This window comes from Zosterops lateralis, assembly GCF_965231275.1.
Source record: "Zosterops lateralis genome assembly, chromosome: 1".
NCBI lineage: Eukaryota > Metazoa > Chordata > Aves > Passeriformes > Zosteropidae > Zosterops > Zosterops lateralis.
Window position 1 is genome coordinate 28,941,766 of NC_139762.1, and position 12,779 is coordinate 28,954,544.

At 39.8% G+C, this 12,779-nt stretch overlaps 1 protein-coding gene across 1 annotated transcript in view; it reads left to right on the plus strand.

Moving 5' to 3' along the window:
• Positions 1-12,779, plus strand: part of SCIN (scinderin) — a 48,245-nt gene that overhangs the window by 12,499 nt on the left and 22,967 nt on the right. The window contains exon 4 of the mRNA XM_083866662.1: positions 5,096-5,245. Within this exon, the coding sequence (XP_083722788.1) occupies positions 5,096-5,245 (150 nt within the window). The remainder of the gene's footprint in view (positions 1-5,095; positions 5,246-12,779) is intronic.

Below are 12,779 nucleotides of genomic sequence, written 5' to 3' on the forward strand. Positions count from 1 at the left end.
GGGAGAGGAAATGAGGCAATTATCACATTACAAATATTCTTTTCTTGCTTTCAGCTCTTTCGTCTGAGTTGTGGGAGTAGAGAGAATGTAGTATGATGTTTCACAGGAGTGAGCAGATTTAGCTGAAGAGTCTTCTTGTGTTGAGTCCCTCTGCATTAGAGCTGTACCTCTGCTGCACCAAATGTTGGGGTTTAGAGGAATGGCACACAACATCCTGTCTGACAGACATTGAGTTAACCATAAATTGCATCATGACTACATGAAAAGGTCCACACTACAGATTTTAGCTGTCTCTCAGCTAAGAGTGGTACTTCATTTATTTATTTATTTATTTAAATTGAGGTGCTACTGCATTCTGAGAGCCTGTTCTGAGGTGTATGTGGGCAAAGGTAGACAGGTTTAAAGTGTATCAGGGCCTCCAAACAAAGAATAGAGGCATACCAGCTTGTGATGCTTGGCTTAAATTCTTTCCTTAATTAAAGTTTGAAGTTTATTTTAGCATTTTAAGGTTAATGGGACTTAAGCATGTCACTGTTATTTTCTACGTAAATTGAAGTTTCACCACAAGCATGTTTCAAATTAGAGTTTTGAAACCTATTTAATTTGTTTAGCTTTTTAATATCTCTTCATGTAAGAGAATGCAAATCAGCAGTTACAGTAGAGGCCTGGAAAATAGTAGATATTTCAACAGACATATAGGTTTGAAACGCTTGCATGTTTAGGGCATGTTTAACTACAGAAAAACTACTTCATGGATTTAAGCTTCTTGGCTTTTCCTGTTGTTGTCCTGGCTAAGATCCACAGAAATGACCACAAAAGATCCAGAAAAGATATTTTTATTTGCCTCCAGACTAGGGAGGCTGCCAGTTGAATACAGAGGTGGCTATGTGTTGGAAGAGAAAAAATTGGTTTTTATGTCACTTCTGAAATAAGTGGGTTTTTTTTGTTTTGTTTGTTTTTCCTTCTCTTGGTCTGCAGGCCATTTGGGGCTGGAGCAGGAAGCAGGAGGTGTACTTTCACAGTCCCCTTCCATGTAGGGAAAAGTGCCAAGGTGCTCTTGCTCAGGGTTACACTTGAGCTGTGCATAATCATCCTGATGCACAACTTCTGTATAGAAGCTAAATGTTTGGGCCATTAAAAATGGGTCATTTTTAATGTGCTGTAGAAATCTCATATGACTTGCACAAGGTCACTCTGCAGGCCAAAAGCTATTAGGAGTCAGACCAGTGAATTCTGACACTGTTATTGGGTGGAAGACCAAACTGTGTCGCGAAAATGTGCAGTTGAGGGAAGAGCTCGTTCTGACCACAGTGTGCATGGCATGGACCCAGCCTGCCTTCCTCACCTCAGGAACTCTAGGCTGGTCATTGTTATTCATGATAACATTTTTCACTCTAACATTTCATTATGAAGTTATTCATTGTAAGGTTTTCTTGCCCTCAGCTGTTAATTGTCCCACCATGATCTGACAACTATATTGATATCAACAGACATTAATATAGGGTATCTCTCTCAGAATTCTGTTTAAGAGGTTAAAAAAAAATAAATACTGCTAGTGCAAACTTCTGAAAATAAACTGGGTTTGGCACAGGAATTACTGATGAATGAAGCCCTTTTATTTTGAGGAGAGGGAACACTTGAAGTCTGTTTTCATTTTAATGGAAACATTTCTTGTCAACCTGCCAATTCCAAATAAAGTTAGCAAAACAAACCTAAAAATAGTGAAGGTGTAGTACAGCTAGGAAACTGTGAAAGTATGAGTGAGCTAAAGATAAATATCATATTTTGCCCATAGTTGAGCACTTTATATGTGTAAAAAATAAATACCTGAATAATGATATATGACCCAAAAACTCAATGATTTGTTGGATATGGTTAGATAACTAATTGACTGTATTTCAGGTAAATTCAGATATAAACATTAGCCTTCTCAAGAAGCGGCTTTAACTTCTAAAACTCTTTTTCTGGTTTTAAATTGTTGAAAAACTGAATCTGCCTAGAGGTTGAAATGAATAAGTTATATCAGGAAGGCAAACTTGTAGATACTCAGCTTCTCTACTCTGAGGCCTCAAAATTAGATACATTGAAAATGAGATGATTTCAGTTCAGAAGAGAAAATTAATCAAATCCAAGCTCCTGAAAGCTTCTAGCACTGAATGATTAAGATATTTTAATGATCATAGTAAATGCATTACAATATTATATACTTTGGGACATTTTCATGACTTGTGGCTGCTCACGTCCTTCTATTTGGTTATACAGTACATGAAATTTAACTTTCAGACTTTTAATAAAGAATAATGTCTTTATTCTCTAGTGCTAAAAAGAAGCAGATTCTTTCTTCTCTAGCTTTTAAAATTAGTATTTTTGAAATAACCATGTGAGATGGATCTTGCGAATCTCCAGATCAAGAATATTTTCAGACATTGTTTGTTGATTCAAGTGGTGGTTTGTGCAGTAGAAGAAAACCTGGAACATAGATGCCATAAAGAAAATAATGAAACCTGCAAATTTAAAAATCTGAAATCCATTACTGTAGATTGTTAAAGGTCTTTCTCCTTCCTCAGGGTCATTTGAAGCCTAGAGCCTGTGGACTGTAGGAGAGCTCAGTTTCTTCAGTCACTTGCTGATTGAAGGCAGACAGGGAGAATAGACTGTGAATGTGGAGTAACTTGGGTGCAGTGGGGCCTTTAGGAGGTGCTAAGAAAAGAAAATGTAAATTTATTGTCCAAGAAGTAAAGGTCTTTGTAATTTGCAGTGGCAGTTTAAGTCTCACAATATCCTTTGTGGTCAGTACAGCAAAAATGTTCATTTTGTAGATAAAACTACTTGTTGGAGGTTCCATCTCCAGTTGCCAAAAACCCAAGAGAAGGCCAGGGTACAACTGAAGCTGCACTTCTAACCTTTCTGAATGAGCAATCTCCACCAATTGCCACATCAAAACTGAGATAAAGCAATAGCTGCCTTACCTCTTTCCCTAGTTCTCTATTATATGACTTCTTACTCTTCCTTATTGCTTCTACAGACTGTTGGAAATAAAGAATTCCTGTTTATTGCTGCAGTATCTCTAGTGACTCATGATTTCTCACATAATTGCAAATAAGCTCAGTTAGTAGGATGTAGGCCAAGGTGAGACGCATGCTAAGGAGTCTGTGTTGTGGAAGTCTCTATGAAGTTGGTAGAAAAGGGCTGAAGCAGTGCCTGGCAATAACAAATGTATTTAAAAATCTGCTCAGATTGTAATATTTTACTTTCTATGCATTCAGGTCTTTAGAAAATTATTTCCCTAAGTATGAGCAGACATTTTTTTCCTGGGGAAATGTAGAAAGTCGGATTTAAGATAAGGTTCAGACCAGACACCAACTATGTCTCCAGATTCTGGATACTTGGTAAACTGACAGTATTTAAAGCAGAACTTAGAAGTTGTTTTTTTTTTAAGCCTACAGCCAAGTTGTTAAAGGCAAGTTGAAAACTTCACATCTTTCATTGCATGATACCTGAAAGTTGAAAGGGATACAGAGCTGTGAATCTGTGGTGTAATCCTGACAAAGCTTAAAACTTTGTCTTTGAAGAGATGCTTTTGAAGGGCGGAAGGGAGGTTGGAAGGGAACAGGGAGATCACTGAGATCTCCCTCTGGGTTTTTTTTGTGTCCAAACTGGTAAAAAGTAACTGTTGGAAGTTACTAACACTGTTTTGCATGTAGATGCCATCAGTATTAGCTGTCTTCTAAAAATGTGCATCTTCTAGTACAGAGAAGCTGTGCTTCATCCCTCATTTGTTTCAAACCACTCTTTCAAGTAATTTTAACGACCAACAGTGGTCAGCAGAAATAACTTTTTTTTTTAATGAGACAGATTTTTATCTCAAATCCTAAGTTTTATACAGTTGTATATACAACATAAAACTAAACCCAAGTAATTTGTTCAATGAGGCCTCTGATTAAAATTTGCATTGCAGACAAACACAAACCAGTTGAACCTTTTTAAAACTGAAAATTACTTTGTACCTTTATTACTGTACTGTTTGAGCTATTTGACAGAATCATGTGAAGAATCAAATTACCTTCTTCCAGGAGAAGGTGGGGAAAGCAACCAACCAAGATGAGTAATTTCCTTGGACTGGCTCCTTCCAGCCTAGCCTCTAACATCCCTGCAGCTTATGTTAGGCCTTTTTTTAGTAATTTTCATCAAGGCTGAAATCTAAAGTCTTCTGAAATGCTTCAAGTTCTGAATGAATAATGGGAGTTGCCAAAACTGGGGATCCTTGGTCTGTGTGGCTAATCAGGTGACCTGTCTCAGGCTGGATCTGGTGTCTCCCTGTCCTGAGACGTGCCTTGGGAACATACTGTATTCTGCAAAAGGTCAACTAATAAAAACTAGATTGGAAGATCTAACTGTACTTTAGTAACACATATAGTCAGCATCATCCTTGAGATTTTGAAATTAATTTGTTTCTTGACACAGGTGAATACCAGCACTGCTGAAGTACCATACAAGAGGAGCTGACACATAAAATTTGCAATAGCAAATTTCGAAGTTTCTGATTCTTTAATTAGCTGAAGCTCTATGTGTAATTGGGATAAAACTCAGTCAAACCAAAACTCTTGACTATTCTGTGCTCAAGTGATATCCTAATATGTGGAAGCTAAATTATATTATGTAAATATCTTGCATATTACAGTATCACATGATGCAGACCTCTGAGATTAAAAGACCTCTGAGATCACAGAGTTCAACCTTTCACTGAACACCACTTTGTCAACCAGACCACAGCACTGAGTGCCACATCCAGTGTTTTCTTAAACACCTCCAGGGGCTTAAACTCCACCAGCTCCCTGGGCAGCCCATTCCAATGTTGATTCACCCTTTCTGTGAAGAAATATCCAACCTAAATCTCTCCTGGTGCAGTTTGAGATTATGTCATAGGTGCTGCAAATATCTACGTGATTAAGCAACACTCTTCTAGGAAGTACTTCTGAAAGATGAGGATTCACTGATTTTCTGGGGGTTTAGATTCAGTAGGATAATTATTAATAAAACAATAATTTTACTGTGTTGAATCCTATTGCTAATGTGTGTGTTCTGATTATTTCAGGAAATCTATCAGTGGTGTGGCTCATCATGCAATAAATACGAGCGGCTGAAGGCTACACAGGTTGCTGTTGGCATTCGGGACAATGAACGCAATGGAAGGTCTAAATTAATTACTGTGGAAGAAGGGAGTGAGCCAGACCGGCTCATAGAGGTATTGTAATGTGCTAACTTGTTCCTGACAGAGCTGTGAATGAAAGTTTTTGCATGTTGGGAACCAAATCAGATTGGGCTGATGCTAGGAAGACAGATAAAGGGTATAGTAGGCCAGTTTATACATTTTCCTTCCTTCCTTATCCAGGCAGTGTTAAATTAATTGGGCATTACCGTGTGAGATAATTAATCATCTGAGAACAATTTTACAAGAACAAATGTTTGCTTTATTGAGTTAGCTGTACAGTGACTGAATTAACAGCATGGCTCACACCAAAGTACACTATCAGCTCTGTGTGAGGAAGGAGCATCCATCTGGGAAAGTACCAAATGAAGAAAGACACAGAATTATTGTGTGAAGAAAGTAAAATAATGTAGCAAATTGCATATTGTTGCAGGGGGCCAAGCACACTGCTTTGCATACTTCTGCTATTTCAAGATTATATGCGCCTAAGCCTCTACTAACCCCAGTAAGCCCCTTCCTCATATGTTTAGAAAGTTTAACCATTTACTTAAAATCCCCAGATTTCAGGTATCATAACTGAGCTGATCAAAGTAGAATGGAAAAAAATTTCCCAATTTGTGGATTTTTCAGATCTCAAAAAATTAACAAACACTCGTGTTGTTGCAGGCCGCATACTAAAAAAATTATTGGCACTTGGCATTAGTGTCCTAAATTAAGCTTCTTCCATTAATTCTCTAAAAAGAAGGAAGAGGGAAGCAGAATCACAAAGTAGTTCTTCAATAAAATGCAATATGTACAGCCAGGATATTATCTTGTACTCCAGATTAAGTTCAGGAAGTAAAGCTAATGGTGCATGCAGGAGGGTAATTAATTTTTTGGTGCTTTCATTCAGTGTGGTCATAAGTGGCATAACTAGTTACTGCCCGAGCAGAAAAACAGGTGCTGAGCCACCAGCCCATGGCCATGCTGCTGTGGGGACCCTTTGGGTGGACTGTCCATATGCTTGCAAAGACCTTTTTTCCTGTGGGTGTGAGTACAGATGTGGCTGTGTTCAGAAGTAGGAGAAGTGGGGCCCAGTATACTTGAGATTTTTGAAGAGGGGGAAAAAACCCAAGCAGACAATCCTCTATCTGTTTTTTTGCTTCCTTATACAGACTTTCCACACTGGCTCTGATGTGGCGCATATTTTACTCTTTTGAAAAGAGCACAGAAGGATAATTAGATTCCTGATTTGAGTCACAGCATTGGGTTGCATCCTGCTGCAGCTGTGGCTGGGTGGCTGTGGGACCCTGCCCCTGGCCACAGCTGCTGCTGCCAAGCCCATCCTGGGGTTACCCCTGGGGGCTCTGAACAGAGCTTCTGATACACTCATGTGTGACTTGGGAGCAGTGATCAGAGCAGCTCCCTTTGCTCCTCTTAATCTGGCTAAGGCGCGGGTAAGTTGGACTTATGTTCTACCCCAGCGAGGACATGAGCCAGCTTGCGGGCTGCCTCCCTGCCATCCCCCTCCTCTGAGGGGAAGGGATATGTTGCCCTTGCCCCTGCATCTCTTTGCCAGACTTTTATTTATGTGCAACTGTTGTTTTGTAACAACCTTGACATCTGATTAAGAGCAGGAAAATACCAAGGTTGCCTTTTGATCCTGTAGTGCACTGTTATTGTATCAGGGAATAAATTTTTTCTTCATTTGCACAGCAGTGTATGAAGAAGTTTCTGCTTTTCTTTGAGGATTCTGAATATAGAGGGAACAGAAATGGGTAGTTCAATGCAATTAGATTAATTGCTTTTATTGCTGCCACTGTGATGAGCTCAGTTTGAGTGAGTGTGTCTGCAGTCAGGGTTTATCTTCTAGTCTGCATCATGCTAGCCTTGCTTATGTAAGTGCTGCTTCCATTACAGGGTCTGCAGCTCAGCAATAGCTGTCCCAGTCCACTCTGAAATGTGCTACTAATAAGGAGGGTAGTTAACCTCACAAACATATAAAAGTTATTAATCCTTATTGCTGCTCAAATTGTTTCTAGTTCCTGGTACTCTTTGTTTGGATTTCTCCTTGCTTCCACAAAATTGTCTCTTAACTTGCTGTTACACTCTCCCAGGCTAACTGCTGTTGAGCTGACATAGTGTTTGTTTCTTCCCTCCACATCAGGAAGGGTGGATTTTTTGGCATCTCCAGCTTTCTTAGAAAAAGGTTGATTTATTTTCTAGGGAAAAGAATTACATACTTTAAATATTCATTTTGTCATCCAGTATGCCACTGAAATCAGAAAGAGATTTCCTAAAATTATCTCCTCTGAGAAGTGTCTGGAGTGATTGATTCCCCTTCCTGTGAACTAGAAATCTGCTTCCATATCAGTGGCCAGACTTGCTCATGCAGTGCCAGGAGGAGCTTCAGGGAGGAGCTGACATACCCACCACGAGTATCAGCAGAAAGAGCCAATAGTGATCTTATTTCTGCTCCACAAGCACAGAGTTGACTCCCTACCAGAAAAGCAAGACTTCTGTGCCTGCACCCCACCATGGAGACAAGACACAGGCTGGCTGAGCTAACCCTGCCACTCTTCTGTCCTGCTGTAGGATTAGCAGAGGCAGCAGTGCTGTGGTGAGGTGGTGTTTCCTGGCCATCCTACTGTCTTGATGGGAGCTATGGTGCTGTGGGTGAGGTGAACTTGTATGATAAGGGCAGTTACCTGCTCCCAGCTACCATTTTTAGCAATGGGAACAGGCTGCACTGATTGAATTTGCTCATGGAGAGAACTGTCTGGAGCTGCTGTAGGACTGGACAAATTGCTGTGGCAGACCAGCAAGATTCAGCTTGCTTGCCCTGGGAAGGGAGAATTACTAGAAGCTGGGTATGTGAGTAGTTTTACAGCAGCAAGCCCTTTTTCATCTACTACCACAGATGAAAAGCTTTCCACTTGGGAACACACAGTGACCACCCTGTGCTTGCACTCTGGAAACACAGCATGTCTGGAAAGCTCAGACTTGCAGCAGGTGCACAGAAGTTTTCATAAGATGCTTCAGGGATCACTAGAACTCTTGACTGTGAAGACAAGGCAGAAGCTTTCTGTGAAAGCACATCTAAGATGTTTATGTATCTGGCTTCACCTCCTCCTTCACCTTGCTTTAGGTGAGGTAGTGACTGGCAAGTTTAAAGAAACAGTGCTGTACAGGGTTGCTGCCTTGGAAAATTAAAAGAGAAACAGACTACCTTTGACAAATTGCTGCTGTTGCTGTGACTGGTCACCAGTCTCAGCAGAACATTAAAAAAATCACCAGATGCCAACTCTGCTCTGATTTTCACATGTAAACAGCTGAAGTTACCCATTCTGCTGAATTTTACACTTGAATGTTCAAATTGTGTTACAAGAATTTTTTGACCTTCATGGGACCAACCTAAAAACAGATCTTAGCAATGCTTGACTTAGTTTGGTAGCTGTAGAGTGACCATTTTAGGAAAAGACCTACACTTTTTTTTTTTAAGGAGGAAGACTAAATATATTATTTCAAAGATAACCTCATGCCAACATCCTCTAGTGTCTGTTGCTAGCCTTATCTGCCCCCTTGGGCCTATTGTGCTGACATTGATACTCATCCTTCTCACTGCTTGCTGTGGTAAGCAGAGATCTCACAGCACTGCTTTTAGTTGCCCAAGAGATCACTGAGGACTGAGAGCAATCAAAGTAATAGGCAGCCATGCTCAGGACAGGCAATTTTCTTAGTCTAGTTGAAAATCTAGTAGGATTCTGCTCTAATTTTGAAGAGAGGACAAAATTGGAAAAGCTGTATTTTAAAAAGAGTTTCCCATAATCTTGTTATCTAATATTGTGGAATAATAGCAAACTGTAGAAACAGGAATCAGAAATTACTGTATTTGTGAAGATTTCTAGTCAGCCAGCAAACTGAAGGTGCTTGCAATAATGCAGGAAGCATAGAAACACTCAGTTCTGAGTCACTCAAAGGAAAGACGCAAAGAATCCAATCCTCCATTCATTGTGCAGCAATCCCTTAATCTGGTCTCATAACTCCAGAGAGGAAGTAGAAGGGAGGAGAAAGTCTTAGTATATTTGTTTTCCTCTATGTAATTTAAAATATTAGACACTCTAATAAATGTTTTATGTTTATAGTACTTTCTGTCTTCATAGACTCATCTCCCTGTGATACATTTCAAGTATGTTGGCAGCTCTGTCAGGCCATAGGATATGAGAACCAATGAAAAAGTAGGATAAGACTGAGTTTTACCTAAACTAAGTGTTAAACCCGTGTCTGCCCCCTCTACTTAATCATACCGTGTTCAGCTAACACTTTTCAAGATGCTTCTGTTTTCTCTGAGCCTGTCTGATTCATAGAACTGCTTTATTGTTCCTCTACAAATTACCCCCTTAAAACTGCAACTCCTGGTACTATATGATTGCTGTGGGTTTTACTTCTGAAACTTCTTGTAGTTTTGCAAAGGTCTTGGTTTTCATGATTGAAAACAATGAAACATGAGAAATGTGACAGCTGAGGTCCAAAACCACAAGAAAATGAATCATCTTGTTAGTATGCACCTTTGGAATCACTCCTCTGCATTTAAACATAAAGCTCCGCCTCTTTTATTAACTCAGCATTTGCAGTTGTCATGTGCCTGTTTTTGTGAGCATTATAGAGCCCTTAAAACAGGTGAGTCCAAACCTCTCATAAAATACTTGTGTAAAGTATTCAGCTAGTGTAAATATTGAGCAACAGGGGGAACCTCTTCCTCCTTGTTGGTAAAGCAGCCTTTCTCCTCCCTGCTTTTTCTCTAAAGCCCCTAAGCAATGCTTAATCATGAGAATTCCTGAATGCCATTGTATTCAGTGATGTTTGTTTTTACCTATGGTATGAATAAATACTACACCTGAGTGGTCTGATCATATTACAGCCAGTCACACTTTCCTACCTTTGTAGCTGGAAAGGGACTGGCAGCACTGCCCAGTGCTAACTCAGCCCTGTGGATAAAATCCCAAGAGCACAGATGCTAAAGAGATCCCATTGCAAATGCAAGTTACAGAGGCTCTAGAGAAATAAAACAAGCATGTTGAAAACATGAAACTCCAGTAATCCTTAAACTAACTGGATAGATGTCTGCCTACATGGATAGAAGAACAGGATCACTCCTTCGTTTCTTATTAAGTTCAAGCCCTTAAAAAATATTTTTTACAAACCAAAGATAATTTCCCAGGACAGCATGGGGCACAGTGAGGTAGCTGGGAAAACGTGAGGCTTGCCATGGCATGTAAGTGGGTGTGAGAGTGCAAGGACATGTTGCTCTGAAAGAGCTGTGCAGGTTCCTGCAGTCCCTGGCCCTGTCACATGGATCATTACATAAGGCAGGAAGAGCAGCTTGTGCCTCACTGATGAAGGGACTGATTTGGTACCTGCTCCTTTCTCAGAGCCAGCAAGAGCAGGATCTGTCATCACAACTCTGCAAAGGCAAAAACTGCTCCTGCTACTCTCAACATTTGCGTTTCTTCTTGTTTCCTTGCTTTTGGTTGTATTATTAACTCAAGTCATGCTAAGGGGAGGTTTGTTTGTTTTGTATGCAGAGGAGTGGAGGCAGGGTGATGCAAGAGGAGGAAGAGGGGTCACTTCTTAGAATAATATTCTATTCTAATTTTTTGCAGACTACAAACTCCAGGCATTTGTTAGGGATTAAACAATTGTTTAATTGTGTAGCTTGTACACAATTTTACTCAAATGCTACATGTTCATAAGCTCTGAATTAATGTAACTGTCAGGGTCCAACTTGACCTGTTCACGACCAAAAAGATTCCCAATATGAGAAGTAATGAAGTCCTATCTATGGCCTTGGAAATATGTAAACCAAAGTAATGTCTTTTATTATCTTAATTGAGACAGCTAGAAAAAATAGACAGAATCCCAAGGAATTTTGTGAAGTAAATACTAGAAATGAATTTCAGTCCCAGGGTAGAGGCAGTATTAAACAGTCATGTATAAAGGAAAATGAATGCATTGAGAGAGGAGTGAGGACAATGGAAGTTTCACCAGTGCAAAGACTCAGTAACACAGGCATGCCGAGAAGTCAACTACATTTTCATGAGAATGCCAAGATTTAAGAAAGCTAATGCACAGAAAATAGCAGAACTACTAGCTGTAGTTTCTATTAGTAGTTGCATTGGCTACTCAAATGAACAGACAGCTTTCTCAGGCTGCTTTGAAACAAACTAAGGGTCAGTTTTACTCCTCAGGAAGATGAAAATGCTTCTTCACTGGAGTGATTTTGGGTATATGCAGGTGCCAGCAAGAATTTGGGTCCTGTCATTTTGAGCAGTAAGAGTTTGTTGGCTACAGCCCAAAATAGTCCAGGGGAATAAACCTACAGGGGTAAAAATCTTACACATGACTGTGCACCTTTCACCGCAACACCTGTTCAATCTGAGGAGTGGCAATTTACCAAACATTCCAATGTTTAATTAAGCTTTATGATGGGCTGTGAATTTGGGTACAAAGTGCAAACCCCTTGCCTTTCAGGGTGCCAGTTTCAAGCTGTCAAAACCAGGAGTCCTGTTCTCTTTACAGGGATGGAGCCTATCTCCTTCATTAAGGAAAGTCCCTTTTCTTGATGCAAATTTACATTTAAATGACTAAGTTACACAACTCATACTCAGACAAAATTTGAATGGCCTGGATTCCAGTACAGCTTAGCTGCTTTGCACCAGCTGAGCATTTGGCCCAGTATTTTCCCCAGACCCATGTAGAAGATCAAGAGGGTTTTGGCCAGAGAATGGCAGAGGCTGATAAGGAGGAATCTTCCTAAACTTCGGGAGTTGCCCATAATATTCTTCAAACTGAAGTTTTCAGTCTTGGCTGCCCAAAGCCAGGTGCTTAAATGACAGGGAGCTGAATAGGAGCTGCAGGTGGCAAACACATCTGAAAGCCAGGCTTCTAATTAAGTCTCTAAATATGAATTTCAATGCTTGCATTAGAAATTTAATTTCAAAAAAGAAAATGCTCAGGTGTATCATACTGCATGGCATGAGCTAAATTCTTTATGAGCAGCTCTACTAGCAGATGGTTGAAAACCTAATTTCTAATGCTAGGAAAGTTGCTTCTAAACTAGGTATTCTAGTGTATTTCTAAGATCCTAATGATTTTCTGGAAGTGCTTTCAGTCAAATTATAACATGTCTCATTTGCATTCTTGAGAAAGCCACTCATCTTTGTTATGTTTCCTTCTTTAGCACTGTAGTGCTTGCAGGGCTTGACTTATGACCACATAAGTCAATTATAATCTTATAATTACATGTTAGAATATGAATAGAGCATGTAATGGCTTTTTTCCTTTCTGTGCTATACTATCAAGAAATCTATTGGTGAAAAAGTACTATAATTTTCAGTTTTTAAGTGAGCCTAATTAAGAGAAGGCCAAAGGCAAGAGATGTTAGCACTTGTCTCCACATGGTGTTGTTAGCTCTTATTTCAAGGTACTTTCTTGCAACAAGGGAATTTCATGAAGAAGACCTGAAAGGGTAGATTTTCTTTGCTGTATAAAAAACTCTGAGATAGTCTCTTCCTGGAATCCTGCATCTCCC